Below are 19,093 nucleotides of genomic sequence, written 5' to 3'. Positions count from 1 at the left end.
GGCAAGATGGGCTGAATAGCCTCATTTTAGGTATGACTGCAGTATTATGCAGTCCAATGAGCCAACGTTTGTTTCCTCAAGAGGCTTCTGTATTGTGCTAACGCAAAAAGAACCCAATTTATCAAAAAATGCTTTAACATACTTCAAAGATGCTGCACAATTATTATATCACTGCACCAAATATACTAAATGTCATGTGGAGATGTCATTCCCCATTAAAAACACAAAACTGAGATAGTTTATCTTTGAACAGTTTATCAAGTGAATTACTGCGCTGTTTTAACCCACAACCTACCTACTTATTCATCACTGTTGCTTGTGGGATTGTCTTGGGTACACAATGGTTGTCACAACTGCCTGCACAACAGTTATGATTAAAAAAAAACACTAATTGTATGTGAACAACTTTGAGCTGTGATAAGGTGGTATTAAAATGTCAGGATTCTTCATTTCTGACTGATTAAGCATCAGAACATGACCATTTCATCTGGGTCAGGTTATTTATCCACTTTTAAGGGTGCTAATCAACTTTATTTCCTCCCTCATCATCTTTATCCGAATTCATATTTCACACTTTTTAAAGTTTTGTTTATTCTTTAATGTGATGCAGGTGTCGCTGACAAGGCCAGCATTTGTTGTCAGTCTGTAACTGCCTTTGAACTGAAATACTTTTTATGCCATTTTAGAGGGCAGTTAAGACTCAATCACATTGCCGTGACTCTGGAGTCACATGTAGACCAGACCAGGTAACGATGATGGATTTACTACCCTGAAGAACATCACTGAGAAAAAAAACACATTTGTCACAGATTTATGTGATGGACTCATCAGGATAATTCAAAAGAATATCAATTCAAACCAACATGAAAACAGCATGAAATGAAAGCACTGATTGGCTGACAAGTTAATTGATTGTTGACCAATGAGCACTCTCCTTTCATGGTGCAAATGTTGTTTTTCCCCTTGAATTGGTATTCTTCCAAACAGTCCTGATGTGTGCAAGATGAAAGCTTCAACAAAATGTTTCAGCAATATTCAAGTACTGCTTTATCAAATGTCGAAAAGACCCATACAGGTTTTTAGTAAAATCAACAATAGTTAACACTAACATTATATACCCAGATTCATTATTCATTAAATTCATTGAATTTAAATTTTACCATCTGCCATGGTGGTAATATGAACCTGTGTCCTAGGATTACAGATCCAATGATACTGTCACTGCCTCCATCTCCAGAACTACTCTAAGTCTACCTTATTCATGATTACCATTGACGAAATACTATCCCACTGCTACCACTTCTACTTACCCAGATTCACTCCCTAAAGCTAAACAAAAATAGCCCTTCCCTCATTGGGCTTACCAATACAAGCTTGATAATAAAGTACATAAATATCGCTTTAAGGAGAAGAAATGTTGAAGCTTTTCCTCTTACACTCATTGCATCTAGAATGCCTATTCTGTCTCTTGCATCCTAGTTCTGATAAGTGTTGATAAAATGCTTCAATGTCTAGTGTCCATTCAACAATGTTTAATTACTGAATGCATGTTAAGAATTCTGCATCTCTTATACTAAATTATCTCAGTTCTTAATAGATTGCTGAAATGCCCAACTATTCTATTTTCTTTCTGTACCTCTGTAATTTCTGTAATTCTGTAATTTCCTGCATATTTGCTCTTCTATTTGCCTTTGATCATCTGGCTATCTACATACATTCCCAGCAGCTGGACTGTTCATTTTTATTCTTCAGTTCAACCCATGTGACTTGATTTGATTCTCCTTCTGGAATATCACCCTCTGCACATCTGTGATGTTCCCTTAAACAAGGTTGCAACTCCCTCCCCATTGTTTTTTATTAAATCCTTTTTCTCAAACCTTGAAAACAATTACAGGTGGCACGATGGCTCAGTGGTTAGCATTGCTGCCTCACAGTGCCAAGAACCCAGGGTTCGATTCCACCCTTGGGTGACTGTCTGTGTGGAGTTTGCACATTCTCCATGTGTCTGTGTGGGTTTCCTCCGACAGTCCAAAGATGTGCAGGCTAGGTGGATTGGCCATGTTAAATTGCCCATTGTGTTCAGAGATGTGTAGATTTAGGTGGGTTATAGGGGGATGGGTCTGGGTGGGATGCTCTGAGTGTCGGTGTGGTCTTGTTGAGCCAAAGGACCTGTTTCCACACGGTAGGGATTCTATGAATACAAAGTTGCAATCTGAAATCAGGGACAACTTGCACCTATAGTGCTGGAAAGTAATCAGAACAAGGAAAAGAATGGCAAAGATTAGTTGGTAACAAAAATCAAGAGAAAAAAGTAGGTTTCAAGAAAGTTTATGAGGGAGAAGAAACTGATAGTGGCCTGAAAGTGCAAATAGAGAATGTTCCAGAATTCAGGGTTAAAATGGCTGAGGTTTTTTGCAACTTAAAGTGGAGCAGACAGAAGGAGTTTGTGAATGAGTTCAAAGTGAAGGGGTGGAGGTTTGTAAAGAAATTTGGGTTGAATGATATGTGATGTTATAATGACCAGTTTCAAAGATGGTAGGAGCTGAAGGTGATGGCCTAGTGGTGTTATCATTAGATTGTTAATCTAGAGACGCAGATAATGCTCTGGGGACTGAGTTCGAATCCCACCACAGGTGATGGTGGAAATTTGAATTCAATAAAAATCTGAAATTAAGACTCTAATGATGACCATGAAACCATTGTTGATTGTCAGAAAACCCATCTGAATCAATAATGTCCTTTAGGGAAGGAAACTGCCATCCTTGCTTAGTTGCCCTACGTGTGACTCCAGACCCACAGCAACATAGTTGACTCTTAACTACCCTCTGGGCAATTAGGGATGGGCAATGAATGCTAACCTAGCTGGCAACACCCTAATCCTGTGAATGAATTTTTTAAAAAGGTGGAAATCCAACCTGAACAGAGAGAGCCATTTATGATATTAAACAACGTACAATCAATCATAATTAGGGAGCTGAGTTCGCAGGTGTCAAGGGCAGTGGAGGTGTGGGAGAGATGTGTCAAAATTGTGTCACAGATTGAGACCTGGGAAGTAGAGCAGAGAGATGTTGACAAGGGAACGGTCTTGATCTTTGGTTAGAAAGAAATCCATGAGCAACTCACACTTAGCATTTTAGGAAGCTGAGGTCAGTTGAGGCATTTTGCTTTTGAGCGAAAAAGCCAATGCTTGTCCTTCTACCCTGTAAATTTTGTTTTCTTTTGGTACTAATGTCAGTTATTATTTGCAGTTCAGTCCAGTTTCTGTATCAGCCAAGTTCAAATAGTTACATTTCAGGAGAGATGCAATGCATTTATTGAATGTGTTTTCCACATAAGAACTCCCACCTTGCATATCTACTTTTGAGTTACCTCTTATGAACTTAATGAAGAAACCTCTAAACAGATTGATTTGGAGCATTGAATGCTCGGTAACAGTAACCATTTTCAAAATTCTCAAAATGTATCGATGTGAATCCTAGGTATACCACATTCATTTTAATAACAATATGTCCATTTCATTCATGAAGTAGTGTGCAATCTCAGCTACACAAATAACGGGAACAGTAGTATCAAAGTGATGTTACTAAATGAGTGATACAGAAGTCTAGATTAGTGGCTTCAGATCGCACTACATCAGCAGGAGGGAATTAAAATCAACTAATTAGGACATCTGAAATAAAGTACTAGTCTCATTAATAAGCTGAAACAAACACAGAGAATGCTGGAGAAACTCAACAGGTCTGGCAGCACCTGTGGAGAGAGAAACAGAGTTAACATTTCGAGTCCAGTGACCTTTCTTCAGAACAGGATGAACACTCGAGTTCTGATAGTTTGCATGCTGTTCTTCCAGTTTGGTTAAAGAGTTAATCTCATTTGATACTCTCAATGTGATATAGCAGAAGTTGCATTTAAAAGAAAAACTTAAACATAAAAATAACAGAGCTTTAAAAATCTGGGCTGTAAAATGTGAACAGCATTGAGATCTAACTGAATAGAATAGTGATTCACTTGTGAGTACAATAGCTTGCAATTAAGAGTAGACAGCTGGATGGAAGGAGTTGGCCTGTAGTTGCAACCCTCAATTAAGAGTGTGCTACTTCTCAATTACTGCTTAAATGCAAAAATAAAGATGTAGTGAGCTATTTTGTGATGAGAATCAGGCAGCTGCATAACTATGCTTAAAGATATTTACAATGAACAGGTGCCCAGAGAGCTAAGGACTTGTTCATCCTCCTTACTGTAGAGTGCTCTCAAGGATGTTTTCCTGCACTGAACCAAACTATACAAAGGTCAGCTAATGTGAACTCTTCCTTCCGCATTGATTACATAGTATTATGCAGAAGTATATAGTAGCTACAGCACAGAAACAATCTCTTTGGCCAAACAGTTTCAATGCAGGCATTTTCAAATAAACCACCTCCCACTCTTCCTTAACTAACTTCTCTTAATATATCTTTCTATTCCTTTTCCCTCATATCTTTTTCCAGCTTTCCCTTAAATACGTTCGTGCTTGTTACCTCAACTCCTCCTTATGGTAGTGAATTCCTCGTTCTAACCACTCACTGAGTAAAGAACTTTCTGCAGAGATATCCATTGGACTTATTAGTAATTGATTTCTATGTATTCCTAGTTCCTAGCTTTCACAACAAGTGAAAACATTTCCTTTATATCTACACTGTCAAACCCTCTGGTAAACTTCAAGACCTCATCACTTTTTACTAGTGAATGAAGCCCACTCAATTTAGTCTTTCCTGATTAGAAATAATCTGTTTTAATTAGAGTATTTTAGAAATTCAGTTTTTACCTGTGGATATGGATTGAAAACTGCACATCAATGCCTTTATTATGCACTCATCTGTAAAAATGATTGGAGGATGTTTGTAGTTAAGGGGAACACTCAACAGTAGACACTTGTGTGTAGTGTTTGTACATTTGCCAACTTTCAGCAGTACTCAATATTCAAATAATGGCAACTGTAGTGATTCTGACAATTTGAAACTTTGAAATAAATTGGCATCCATTCTGAGCTGTGAATTCTACTTCAATAAACTTAATTGACTACTCAAATATAATTTGTTACTGCCATCATGGCATCAAATAACACTAGCTTCAAGCTGTTTTTTAAAACCTTAACATTGACAGAATACCATTCTAAACCAGCCACTGGTACGAGGCAAATTAATAAGTATTGGTGCGAGTACCCAGCCGAGGTAAATAGGGAGGGTTAACAGCAAGAAGGGTGGGTGGATGTAAAACCCAATCCAAATGCAAAAAATGAAAATTGATATGAAAATGATAAACCAGAATTGTGGTAACGCCATGCAATATGGCAAAGAAAATCGAAAGAGCAACCATTAAGGGTAAGCAATTCTGAACTGACATTTTTGTTTTGCTGAGGTCACCTAGTCAGTTTTAGCGAAAACATATGTCAGAAAATGCAATTCTCAAAAAACTATTTTTAAAGGATTACTTCTAATTAATGTAGAGCAGGGAGTTTTCAGGAACTTACAATTATTGTGTCAATCTTTGCAAAAGTCCTGCCTCAGATTCAGAAAGGTGAACCCTAATCTAGGCTGGCATTTCAATGCAACACTGGCAGTGGTACCATCTTTTGTTGGGATTTGATTCAAATAAAATCCCTCAATAGTGAATATAAAGGTTTCCTTTGCGTATTTGAAAGAAAAAGGATCGTTCCCCCAGTGTTTGGAAATTATCCATACCACTAATCGAACCAATTATCCGCTGAGCGATGATAGTTATTTATACACCCTACTTGGTGCTAATTGGCTGTGATTGTTTTCTTTCATTTTACTATTGACAATCCTTCTAAGATACCTAGTTGGCTGTGAGGTGCATTGAGGCATCCCAAGGTTTGAAAGGTACTACATAAATGCAACAATGTTATTTATTATATGGTGCTCCAGTGTAGCAATAATCCTTAAACACTTTCTTGTTAAGAAAAGGATGTAGCAGGCACCGAAGCAAAAGTAATTGAAGAAAGAAGCTTTGCTTACAGAATTGAAGTGGTGGACGAAGAAGGAAGAAGATGGCAAGGTAGAACCAAATGGACAGTCCTCCAAGGGTATAACAGAGAAAATGAGGAATGTGAAGTCTGAAGTCCAGAGTGCCTGTGGATAGGATAATAAGATAATGTGAAGACATGGCACAGTGTGAAAACAAGGATGTAAGTTTTGATTTAAACATACTGAGAAGTTTGAGTCTGGGAAGGACAGGTAATAGCAATGTGGAGTTCAGTGCTGGTGAGGAAAGTATCTTTAGTCTTTTGGATGAGTTGAAAGCAAAGGACTGATACAGGAATGATGTTGAAGTTCAAATCTCAAGGCACATAAAGGGATGATCGCTAGATTCAGGAAATACAGGGGTAAGATGCAGCAACAGGCTGCAAGACAGGAGGACCAAAAGCAGTTTTAGGAACAATGGCCAAATCAGGAAGAGGACACTAAGCTTGGGAACAAGAAGGTATCTGACATTTTGCTTTTCCTGATATAGTTTTGAGATCAGAGTTGGGGAGGTTCAATGGAGAGTGCAGGAGGGTATGCCAGGAGCAGCACCAGGCATACCTGAAGATGAGGTGTCAACCTGGTGAAGCTACCAAACAGGACTACTTGCATGCCAAACAGCAAAAGCAGCAAGTGATAGGCAGAACAAGCGTTTCCACAGCCAACTGATCAGATCTAAGCTCTGCAGTCCTGCCATATCCAGCCATGAATGGTGGTGGACAATGAAACAACTCACTGGAGGAGGATGCTCCACAAATATCCCCATCCTCAATGATGGAAGAGCCCAGCACATGAATGCAAAAGATAAGGCTGAAGATTTTGCAGCAATCTTCAGACAGAAGTGCCAAGTGGATGATCCATCTCAGCCTCCTCCAGTGGTCCCCAGCATTACAGAGACCAATCTTCAGCCAATTCGATTCACTCCACATGATGTCAAGAAACAGTTGGAGACCCTGAATACTGCAAAAGCTACCAACCCTGACAACATTCCAGCAATAGTATTGAAGACTTGTGCTCCAGAACTTGCCGCTCCCCTAGCCAAGTTGTTCCAGTACAGTTGCAACACTGGTATCTGTCAGACAATGTGGAAAATTGCCCAAATATGTCCTGTACATAAAAAGAACAAATCCAACCCAGCCAACTACCGCCCCATCAGTCTACTTTTGATCAGCACTTAAGTGATGGAAGGTGTCATCAACCATGCTATTAAGCTGCACCTGCTCAGCAATAACCTGCTCAGTAATGCCCAGTTTGGATCCTGCCAAGGCCGCTCAGATCCTGACCTCATTACAGCCTTTGTTCAAACATGGACAAAAGAGCTGAATTCCAGAGGTGAGATGAGAGTGACAACTCTTGACATCAAGGTTGCATTCAACCGAGTGTGGCACCAAGGAGCCCTAGCAAAACTGCAATCAATGGGTATCAGGGGGCAAACTCTCCAGTGGTTGGAGTCATACTGACACTGAGGAAGATGGTCATAGTTGTTGGAGGTCAATCATCTCAGCTCCAGGACACCTCTGCAGGAGTTCCTCAGGGTAGTGTCCTAGGCCCAACCATCTTCAACTGTTTCATCAATGACCTTCCCTCCATCATAAGGTCAGAAGTGAGGATGTTCACTGATGATTGCACAATATTCAGCATCATTCACAACTCCACAAATACTGAAGCAACCCATGTTCAAATGCAACAAAATCTGGACAATATTCAGGCTTGGGCTGACAAGTGGCAAGTAACATTCGCACCACACAAATGCCAGGCTATTACCATCATGAACAAGAGACAATCTAACCACCACCCCTTGGCATTCAACGGTGTTATCATCACTGAAACCCCCATTATCAACATCCTGGGGGTTACCATTGACCAGAAGCTCAACTGGACTCACTACATAAACATAGTGGCTACAAGAGCAGGTCAGAAGCTCGGAATACTGTGATGAGTAACTCAGCTCCTGACCCCTCAAAGCCTGTCCACCATCTACAAGGCACAAGTCAGGAGTGTGATGGAATACTCCCCACTTGCCTGGATTGGTGCAGCTCCATCAACACTCAAGAAGCTTGACACCATCCAGGACAAAGCAGCCCGCTTGATTGGCACGACATCTACAAACATCCACTCCCTCCACCACTGACGCCCAGTAGCAGCAGTGTATCTACAAGATGCGTTGCAGAAATTCACCAAAGATCCTCAGACAGCACCTTCTAAACCCACAACCACTTCCATCTAGAAGGCCAAGGGCAGCAGACATATGGGACCATCACCAACTTCAAGTTCCCCTCCAAGCCACTCATAATCCTGACTTGGAAATATATCGCCATTCCTTCACTGTCACTGGGTCAACATGCTGGATTTCCTTCCCTAATGGTATTGTGGGTCAACCCACAGCAGGAGGACTGCAATGGATCAAGAAGGCAGCTCACCACCACCTTCTCAAGGGGGCAACTAGGGATGGGCAAGAAATGCTGGCCCAGCCAGCGACACCCACATTCCACAAATGAATAAAAAAAATTGTTAGTGGCTGTAGGATAATAATGGAAAGGAGTAAGATGTAGGGAGGTGTTGCCAGGATTTAGTAAGGATGACATTGGTCTTGTAAAAAAAAGAGAAATAGTTTGGCTCAGCATCTGTCCCAATTACATCCATCATACCCCTTTCCCAAATGCCAAATGTTTAATATGTAAACTAATTTTCACTCTAAAACAAATCAAAGTATTTGAGTCTTTAAGCAAAATATTATCTTGAATTTTAAAAAGCTGTAAAATGAATAAAATAGGAAGTTTCAACTACTTAAGTGAATGTATTTGACAAAACCATTTTAACTGTACTTCCAGTTCAAACTGGAAGAATCCAACTGGCTACATCCTTTGTGTTTAATATTCTGAAAGTGAAACTAATGACCCTCAAATTGCATTTTATTTGTTTCATCAGGAATTTGAATTCACTGGTTGGTATTTAAGTTTGGTCACATTGAAGAGTTGTAAATATCTCTTCCAGAATAGCCTAGTAACATAATAAATCCCTTATATTTTTAAAGACTTAAGAGAGCTGAGGTTCATACATCGGTCAAACAATTACCAATTGCACTTAAACTTCCCATAAGGAAAATGTTTGTTGGTTTTGACTTAGTCCTTAGTTTACGGAGCATGTGTGATAGGATAGGGTGGGATGGAGAGGAAGGAATCTGAAGACTGGCAGAAGCTCTGTACCTTCCTGTTTGACCAAGCATCATTCAGCAATATTTATGAAATTATCTGCAAACCCTCCCATACCACTTTCCTAAGAATAGCACAGATACAAGGACATAATTGTAGTGTGGTGTTGGGTGGGGGGTCGGTGGGGTATATAGAAACTGTGGAAAAGAGAAAAAGGGAAAGACTACAAATACGTTTTTGAGCATGACAAAAAGAGTGATCATGTTCTAGCCAAAACTCAAATCCTGTTTACACTGGAACGTAGAAATACAGCTGGTATACATTCAAGTCAAAGCCACTAATCACAAGTGCACAACACAGTCCCTTTAAACAGGAAAACCTCCTTATATAAAGAAATAAAACATTAGGCCAACACAAGTTCAGAGTTCAAATATTCCCAGTGTAAACAGAAAACAACTGTAGCAAACGGCCTTATCCCGTTATCAGATATTGAGGTACCTTATCTCAAATTACAAGCAATTATCTCTATGTTTGTTGTTCGTTTTTGAATGGCCTTCACTGCTCATTTATCCGATATTACTCTCCAAATGAAGGCAGTACACCTGCCTACACTTCTACCATTCAATTTTGCAACTTAATTTCTAATTTCTGACATATAGACTATACAAAATCAAGAGGATGATTTGGGAAATGAATGTGGAGGGAAAAGAATGTCACTCAAGGGATCTCTAAATTGTATTATTGTTTTCCAGTTTTGGATACCCAAACCACAATGGAGGTCATTTTAACACTGGGTGCTAGCACAAAATGGACTGTTTTTGATTTAGTCGGCAATCATATATCTGTCCTGATTTCATGCAATTCAATTGATGAAACAAAAAATGAGGAAAAACGTATAATGGATATGATCCAAAGACACGGTTACCTGGAGTGTTGCTGAAGTTATCTTTAAGGAGAGTTGCAAAATTTTGGTTAATTGTAAGTTTTCACTTTGGTTGTATGGAATGGAGGTGGGATAAGTGGGTTTGAAAGAAACAGTAGCCAACCATCTTAAACATAGTCCACATTGATTCATTAATAAGCTGCAAAGAGGAAAGCAAATAGATTATAGTATACTATTTAGCTTTTTCTAAAAAAAAGCTAAGAACGCAATCGAAAAATATTACCAAATAAGATATGTGCGTGGGGAGCTGGAATTCGACGATCAGTGTTCTGTATTGAAGAAACTTAATAACCTTAAAATAATGCATTGGCTGAAGGTATTAAAGAATTGTTACTGTGCAGGAGGCCATTCAGCCCACTGTGTCCGTGTGAGCTGTTTGAGTATTTTGACTTGGTGCCAATTTTATGCCTTTTCTCAGTAACCCTGCAGATTGTTTCCATTTAATTCAACAGGCAAGTATTTACAACAAGTTTATTCTGTGTTCAGTTGAACGCGGAATAACTGAGTGAACAGAGGGTTAGGAAGAGGCAGTCAATTTGATTCTCAATACCAAAGGTCCTGATAAAATAGAACATGGCAGACATCAAAAAATTATAATCAATTTCATTTATTTAGAAAAAATATTTATAAAACACTTTTCTTCGGTAACAAAAAAACAATACAAACAACTCCAATAATTTTTGCACCTGTTTCTATAAATACGATTATGTACAAAATATAGACATAGAACCGAAGTGCCTTTTTGACGTATTTACCAGATTTTTAAATTAGGTGTAATGAACTTCAAGAACCACCGACTGCACAAATGCGTTTGAAAAATATTTCAGCGCTTGAAACAATACTATTTTTTGTTTTTCTTCTCCACTTCTGATCAATTAGAAAACATTTGCTGTCCAAAAAAGGCATCAGAGGCAGTTTTTGCATCTCCAGTACAAGGACATTGTCTTTTCCTGCTTGTGAGTTTACACCCAAGGCAGGGCAGGCTTTCTAGTCAGGCTTCAACTTCATGTGGAAAAGACCGGAAGCAACTGTTTGTCAGTAGTGCAATAGACCTTTCTTCTTCCAGAAAGCCAATAAAAGGCAGTGCAACAGGCATGCGTGAGTTCCGGGTCCTGACTTACTGTCTTGTCCTTCAAGTCTTCTTGCCAATTTCAGCAGAGAACCAGTTCAATATGAGCAGCAGTTTACTGGAGCAAATCTCTTCTTGGCAAGGCAGTTATCTTTCCATCATGGCACTTCCTATTCACACCTGAGGAGAAACCAAGCAGAGCTACCATCAGTCTGCGGATTTCATTACTGGAACCCTCAGAGCAAGGGCTCAGCTAAATAACAAGCGAACACTGTGATCCGGGAGTTTTCTACACTCTTGGCACTGTTGACAAATATTACATATCGTCACTCATGGAAAAAGACAAAAAGGGAGAAGGAAATAAAGCAAAGTACAAACCTCAGTTGCTATTATACATTCGTCCTTCTCTTCAGATATGACATACACTGACTGGTACTTGGTATCTTTTGAGGCAGAGTATGTAGACTCTGGTCGCTTTCTTTCTGAGGGTTCACTATTAGTTTGAAATAAAAACAAGAGTTAGGGTGGTAAGCAGTTGACTGCGCAACCCAGAAAACGGCAGTATTTTGTATTTACAATACCAAACAAATTGGAGACTGATTTACTTAATTACCCATTATGCTGCGTAGCACTTTTTTGCTCTGCTTCTGGGGTACTAGCATCTCCCTGTTCATTTTCGGCTTTAATTAAGTCTTCACTCTTTAACTCATGCACCAGATTATAATCCACGGAAGGGTATTTGACCCTGTAGCCATTTCTCTCAGTAGAGCTGTCACTTTGCAAGTCTACTTTCTTATTGGTGTTTTTGATTTGAGTGGCTGCGATGATGCTGATGGAGATGTCTTTCTCGCGGTGGCAGTCTGTAAGATTGTTCATTGTCTCCATCTCGCTCTTGGAGATGTCACGTTGCTGCTGCCGGCCCTTCTGCAGTTTTACTCGGACACAGACAACGACTGCTGCACACCCCAAGAGCAACATCAGAACCAAGATAACCCCAGCGCATACAGCCACCCACGGAAACTGCCCCTTGTTCTCAGTTTCTGTGTATTTATCCTTAACATCGATGATAACGGTTTGACCCTGAGGCTGTTCTGGCAGCAGGAACTGGCAGTTAAGTCCACCGTATCCACGGGAGCACTGGCAGACATAGTGGTTGTTTCTCTCATGGCAGGTTGCACCGTTGTGGCAAAGATTGTTTGCACATTTACTGATGGGGATGCTGCAATTCTTTCCACTAAATCCAGGCAGGCAAATGCAGGTGTGGTCATTAACTCCATCCTGACATGTCCCACCGTTAAGGCAAGGCATGCTTGCGCAGTTGTCTGCATCAATGTCACAGTTTCTCCCTGTGAATCCAGCGCGACACTGGCATATGTAGGAATTCCCGATGTCAACACACTGAGCACCTGAACAAGAAGAGAGGAAAATGCAAAGTTCAGAAAAGGTGAGCTTCAGGTCTATAATGGTGCCTTTTACAACAACAAAAACTTGCATTTATAAGGCACTTTTAATGCAGTACAATGTCTGAAGGCATTTCATGGGCGTGTAACCCAGATAAAATTTGTCACAGAACCAGAGAGATATAAGGGCAGTTGAACAAAATAACCTGATGAAAGAGCAAGATGTTAAAGAGTGAGAGGTAGCGCGGTGTATGGAATTGCAGAGCTTAGGAGCTAGCCAACTGAAGTTAAGACTGCCAATGGACTAGCATTTAAATCAGAGGCTAAAATTGGAGGAGTACAGAGGTTTCTGGGCAAGAAGAGGTGATAAGGATGGTGAGAGGGTGAGGAATAGGAATAGATGAGGAAGGGAGTTGTACGTTATCCTAATGCTCATCCGCATGTTTACTGCTCACCATTGGTGCATGGGTCAGAACTGCAGTGATCAATTTTCTTCTCACAGTTGAATCCGGAGTAACTAGCAGGGCAGTGGCAGCTGTAGCCCCCAGTCGGTTTGTCTATGCATCTTCCTCCATTAAAGCAGGGCCCATCTGCACACGTCATGGCAGTCAGCTCACAGTTTCGACCAAGGAAGCCTGGCGGGCAGGTACAAGTGTAGTGGTTCTCCAGATCCTAAGGTAAGATTGCAATCCTTCAGTTAGCCTTCTGGGCATGCTGACTGTACACCAGGAAGAATTCTGTTTTATTTTTGACTGTTATCTTTAATGGGTCAGTCCCACTTACCGTGCAGGTCCCATCATTCTTACATGGATTGACATCACACTCGTTGATCTCAGTTTCACAGTTGGAGCTTGTGTAGCCAGGACGACAAGTACAGGTGTAACTCCCTTGGCCAGTATTGGTACATGTAGCACCATTTTTGCATGGCTTGTGGTGAGTGCAGTAGTTCAAATCTAGGGGAAGAGGAGAAAAAATGCAAGTTTGGAAAAAAAATCAGCCAATTGCAAGAACAGTGGAATGAAGACAAAACAATTAAACAAAATAAATGTCCTTTATTGAAGGAAGGAGGAAGGACAAAGCAACTTACCCTGGTTGCAAAAGAGACCACCCCATCCTTCCTGGCAATTACACTGCCAAGGCTGCTGACATGTTCCATGAAGACAGCCTGGATAACGAATACATTCATCACAGTAACGTCCTTGCCATCCCACCCTACACCTGGAAATCAAGTAGAAAGGAAATTGCTTAATACCTTCAATCGACTTGCCTGCCAAGCCATTTAAAACTCTAAAGGGAATGGAATGTATCCAAAAATTCCCCCAAGGGTCAAAACCAGCCCAGCCCAGCCCAGCCTTCTCCTACATTTCTACCACCTCCACATTGTGCCATTACACCGTTATGACATAATGGGGCACACAAAGGACTCTAGCATGAACCACTTTGAAAGCCTAAATTAGAGATTTCATACTTTATTAGTCAACCAGCCTTAAACAAAAAAGCCCAATAGAAATATCTGGGCCTGTTTATAGGTTTGGTGTAAAAAGGTTATCAAAATCTCCTTCGTGGTTTCATTATAGAATATCAGTTCCCAGAACAACTGAGATGACAGGAAACGGTTGATTTTTATTCTTGGATATGGAAGGGGTACAATAAGGGAGATACAATACAGTTGCACTATATTTAGATCAAAGACGTTTGTAAAAGTGGGAAAAAGTAGGCTAGTGTCACCGGGGAACAGGAGTGGCGAGATCCCTGAACCCAAAGCTTATCGATATCACAGGAAAAGTTTCGACAGACAATGAAACGGACGCCAATAGAGGGCGCTCCTACTCGCTGTGGAGCTACAGAGAGACAAGTGAACTGCCATAATTGTTCTACCCACTCATTTAACTTGGTAATTATAGTAAATTTACTTCCCAGTAGGGCACTGTAAACTCAAGTTAACAGCCGTGTTTTCCTTTTGCTACATGATCCCCAAAGACTTTAAGTTTCCCAGGCTTCCATGATGTACCTAACAGCTAAGCAGGAGGTGAATCCCTTTGAACTGTTCAAACTACCTTCCATTCCCACGCACCTTCTGATCCAGATCATTTACCGACTCTTTTATGTACTATTAACCACCAGAGAGAGGGGGGGTGGAAAGAAAGCTCTCATTACTTACTTGCATTCCCCAGGTCTGTCGCAGTATCCGTGTTGCTCGTCACAGCCAGGGAGACAGATAGCTGGAAAGGAGAAAAATAAAGTTAGATTAATTTACTGAACACCAGGCATATCACATCAACTCAGTCAAAATCTTAAACCAAGGCTCTCTTTCAGAAAATCGTGAGAAAGAGAGATCAATTTTGCAACTGCAGGATTGATTTTCTTGAGGAGAGAGTGATGTGTGCCTTGTGACTGAGTGTGTTAAAAATCACTGAGGGTTTTGCTTAACACAAAAAGTGGGGTGCACAGAGCTTTTGTTTTTTGCTTCCCCGCCTTCTTTCTTTTTCCCTCTTCTCTTTTCAATGTTGGTCAGAAGTCCTTTTTTTGCCCAACTCCACCCCTTCCCATCCAGTTCTGTGTGTGTGTGTGTGTGTGTGTGTGTGTGTGTAGATAAGAGTGGACAGCTGGTTTGTAGGCTGACTGAAGCAGGACAGCTGCTCCATTGTATTGCTGCCTCTTCGCTTCAGAACGCAGCTGCCCCGTGGACCTGGTCGCTCTCAACAATGCCCAGCATCGCCAGACAGCCTCCCGGCCGCTCACTTCCAACCGCACGAGTCCAGAGAGCGAGTGAAAGCGTTGGGGATTCAGTGATAGAGGCGAGAGGCGGGGATGGGGGGTGGTGGTGGAGATGGAGAAGGGGGGGGAGAGAGAGAAAGAGAGAGGACGGGGAGGGAGAAAAGAGGGGGAGCGAGAGAGAATGGGGAGGGAGAGAGGGAAGAGGGAGGGGGAGGGAGGGAGAGAAGGGGGAATGGGAGGGGGAGGGACGGTGAGGAGGGGGAGACGGAGCGGAGGGTGAGGAAGGAAGAGGAGGGGGAGAGGGAAAGGAGGGGGAAAGAGAGAGGAGGGGGAAGGACGGAGAGGAGGGTGGAGAGGAGGGGAAAGAGGGAGAGGAGGGGAAAGAGGGAGAGGAGGGGAGGGATGGAGAGGAGAGGGAGGGATGGAGAGAACGGGGATGGAGAGAAGGGGGAGGGATGGAGAGAAGGGGGAGTGGAAGGGAAAGGGGAGGGGAAGGGGGAGGGACGGAGAGGAGGTGGAGAGGGAGAGGAGGAAGAGGGAGGGAAAGAGGAGGGGGAGGAAGGGAGAGAGGAGGGATGTAGGGAGAGAGGAGGGGGAGGAGGGGGGAGGTAGGGAGAGAGAGAGGAAAGGGGTGGGAGGGAGGGAGAGAGGGGGGGGAGGTAGGGAGTAGGGGGAGAGAGAGAGCGGAGTACTTCACCCCATTGCCATTTGCAATGGACACTTGAGCGCCACAGTCCACAAACAGGCTCGGTATCTTTTGGTTTACACATTGTATGGTTTCAAAAGTGATGGCGGGAGGGGGGAGGTGGGAGGGGGTTACACCAGAAAATTGTCCACTAACCCTCAACTCTTTTTATTTTCAAAGAAATGGAGGTGGGGGGGATGAAGCAACTCCCTGTATTGCATTAGTCATTGAAAAGCGCAGTCAGTGAGAGGCCTGGGGAAGCGCAGACTTACAGTCAGTGCAATAGGCTCCCTTCCAGCCGGGGTTACAGAGCTTCTCGCCCTTCTCGCCGCAGCTGAAGTGGCCGAATGCGTCGTCCCTTGGCCGGCAGAAGACGGAGCAGCCCTCCCCATAGTAGTGCTCATCGCAGACGAAGCGGTAAGAGTACTTGAGCTCGGTGCGGCTGCTGGTGTGCACGTCCTGGGACCACTCATCACCCACCGTGAGGTGCCGCTGGGTCGCCAGGCGGCTGATGAGGCGGTCGGGGTTATCTAGAAGTCAGGATAGAGAGAGGGATACAGTCACACACACTTAGAGAAACATTTCAGAAAGCTTTAATGCAGGAGGATGGGCTGGTGAACATTGATTTAGAGTGAAGGGGGAGAGGGGGAAAGTTACCTGTAGTCAGATCATCAGTGGGCTCAGCGTGCAAAGCTTCAATGATTAAAGAGAACGTTCCCTGTGAAAAAGAAACAAAAAAAAACTGAAGTAGTGTGGAACCAGGGTTTTGGAAAACAATTCAGATCAGCTTGAATCTCTCACACACGCTCTCTGTAGTCTCCATGTTTATTAATCTCAGTGTATTTATAATCTCAGAGTAGGATATTGGCAGAAACTACAGTTGTCATCGACCTTCACGCTTAATTTCATTCGCTTTCATAAATCACATTATAAGATGAAGCCATTTGGAATCTCACGCTGGGCTGAAAATTGCCAGTTAGGTTTCTGTGAAGTTTCCCACATCATTAAGTTGTGTGCGTGCGTGTTTGTTTGTGCCTGCTTTTATTCCCTCCCTCCTAAAGGGTTAGAAGTTACCCCTTTCTCGCTTCCCCAACCCACTCTCCCCACCCCCCCCCCCAACCCCGTCCCCCTCCGACCTCCAGCCCTAATAGCCACAGCTTACCGGCCAGGTGAAAGCGAAGGGGAACCGCATGGGGTTACTGAAGGCTTCGGCGTCCGGGATGGAGAAGGAGTTGGAGCCCAGCACCGGAGTCAGGGCGCTGCCGTAAGTGCACGGCGGCTCGGGGGAGATTTTCGCCTGGTAGTGCTTGAGGCAGACGCGGAAGAATGTTTTACATTCGCACGGGAGGCCGTAGTTGGAGGCCGAGGAGCCTTTGCAGCAGTTCACATTCCCAGTCAGCCCCTTGCGATTATTAAATTCCTGCAACTTTAGCTCGAAGACGCCGGAGGGGGAAGCCTGTTTTATATAAAACAAAACGCACACATAACATAACATCACTGTCGAAAGAGAGGAAGCATTTGAGACAACGACAGCTGCAGCCCGATCTCCAGGACGGAATCTTTGTTCGGATACAGACAGCAAGAAAGGCGAGGCTCCGCTTACCTGGTGGAGTGCAGCCAGGAGACTGATGAACAGGCAAACACTTCGGTGGGCCATCTCCGGCCACTCTATTCGCATGGAGCTGGTGTAGAGCCCGGACCGCTTCCAACTCCACTGAGAATGTTTCCCCTTTAGCTCTCTCAAGTCCTTTGGCTGCACTGCAGTCGACAGAGAACCGCCCTGACCCTGGTGACTGACAGCTCTTCTCAATGAGGGTCCGTTGCTTGGAAGTGGTCGATAGATACACTGGCGTGGTGACTGAGCGCCGTCCTAACCCCCCCCTCTCTCTCTCTCTCGTGTGTGGGTTTTGTTTTTTTTTCTGTACCAGACGCCGGGGGGAGGTTTAATTCCAAACAGGACCTCGTAAAACACGACAATCCCAGGATTTGTTTATATATACATATATATACATATAATATCAGGGACGCGTTGGAAATCCCTGCTCCGATAATTCCAGTGGCAAGACTTGCTTTTTTTTTGGAAACGGGAGGACGACACCCTGTGATGCTCTTCACTGCTTGTTGGTTTGGAGAATTTCAGATGCTGCTGTTGTCCTGTTTTGTCCTCTCCCTGTGTTTTTTTTTAATCTTGCTGTTTTACCTCTATCCCCCCCCCCCCACACACACACACACACACACACACTGACAAATGTATACACACACACACGCGCGTGGGTTCTCTAAATCACCTCGACTGGGAGTCCACAGCAACTCAATTTCTGATCCGCCGAGCTCGGAGCCCAGCGTTTATATACAGCGGAGCCTTTGCATTTCTAATGACATGCATATTGTCTGACCCACAGTGTGGCGAGCGGGTGACAAAAGAGGCGGGTCCTACTTTCCTCTATAGATCGCCGAATGATCAGTGAGCTGTAAAAAGGGGGTAATTCACCCGGTATATATATATATGTACACACACAAACTTATTTAAATTCCAACAAACTCACATATATATTCATTTAAAAACCCACATCATTTTTTAACCATCACACATACTCCAGGAAGCGGCTATATCTATTCTGTCCTGATTTTTTCCCGCGGCTTAATTTTATTGAACAGGATTGGGGGGTGTGGTAGAGGTCAGTTGGTGTGGGGATGGGGGGCGTTAACTTTTAAACCATCCCGCAGAAGTTAAGATATTTTTTGAGGATCGTTTGGTGTGTGTGCGATAAAGCTAGGCTTTTTTTTTGGGGGGGGGGGCGTAGAGAGAAAAAGTTGGTGGGTGTGTGTCGTTCGCGTGGCTGTCATTACTGCAGTTGTTATTGTTCCGCTCAAGGCGGCTCATTGTGCTCTGTCAGCTGTATGTTAATACTAACAAGCACCTGCTCCCTACAATGAAGCAGCTCCCCTCGGCGCACGCAGCCTCGCCTCCCGCACAATATCCGCGGGCTAGGCTCTGCACTCGATTCAGCGAACAAACACACACACACACACACACACAGACTGGCCAACTGACCAGCCGCCAGGTCATTTTATAAACATATATGTTCAAACAAAACCATCACAC

At 42.9% G+C, this 19,093-nt stretch overlaps 1 protein-coding gene across 1 annotated transcript; it reads right to left on the bottom strand.

Moving 5' to 3' along the window:
• Positions 1-10,706: 10,706 nt before the first annotated feature.
• On the bottom strand, positions 10,707-18,144 carry dld (deltaD). The gene is made up of 11 exons (XM_020535261.2): positions 17,591-18,144; positions 17,150-17,443; positions 16,645-16,705; positions 16,260-16,517; positions 14,746-14,806; positions 13,672-13,802; positions 13,368-13,537; positions 13,040-13,256; positions 11,798-12,590; positions 11,563-11,677; positions 10,707-11,364 (listed from the first exon to the last, which is right to left on the bottom strand). Exons 1-11 carry the CDS (start codon positions 17,663-17,665, stop codon positions 11,359-11,361), a joined length of 2,181 nt encoding a protein of 726 aa, XP_020390850.2. The 5' UTR covers positions 17,666-18,144; the 3' UTR covers positions 10,707-11,358.
• Between the last annotated feature and the right edge of the window lie 949 nt (positions 18,145-19,093).

The sequence above is a fragment of the Rhincodon typus genome, chromosome 9 (assembly GCF_021869965.1).
Source record: "Rhincodon typus isolate 14 chromosome 9, sRhiTyp1.1, whole genome shotgun sequence".
Taxonomy (NCBI): domain Eukaryota; kingdom Metazoa; phylum Chordata; class Chondrichthyes; order Orectolobiformes; family Rhincodontidae; genus Rhincodon; species Rhincodon typus.
Note: the sequence above shows the minus strand (reverse complement) of the source record. Positions and strands in the feature narration are given on the sequence as shown.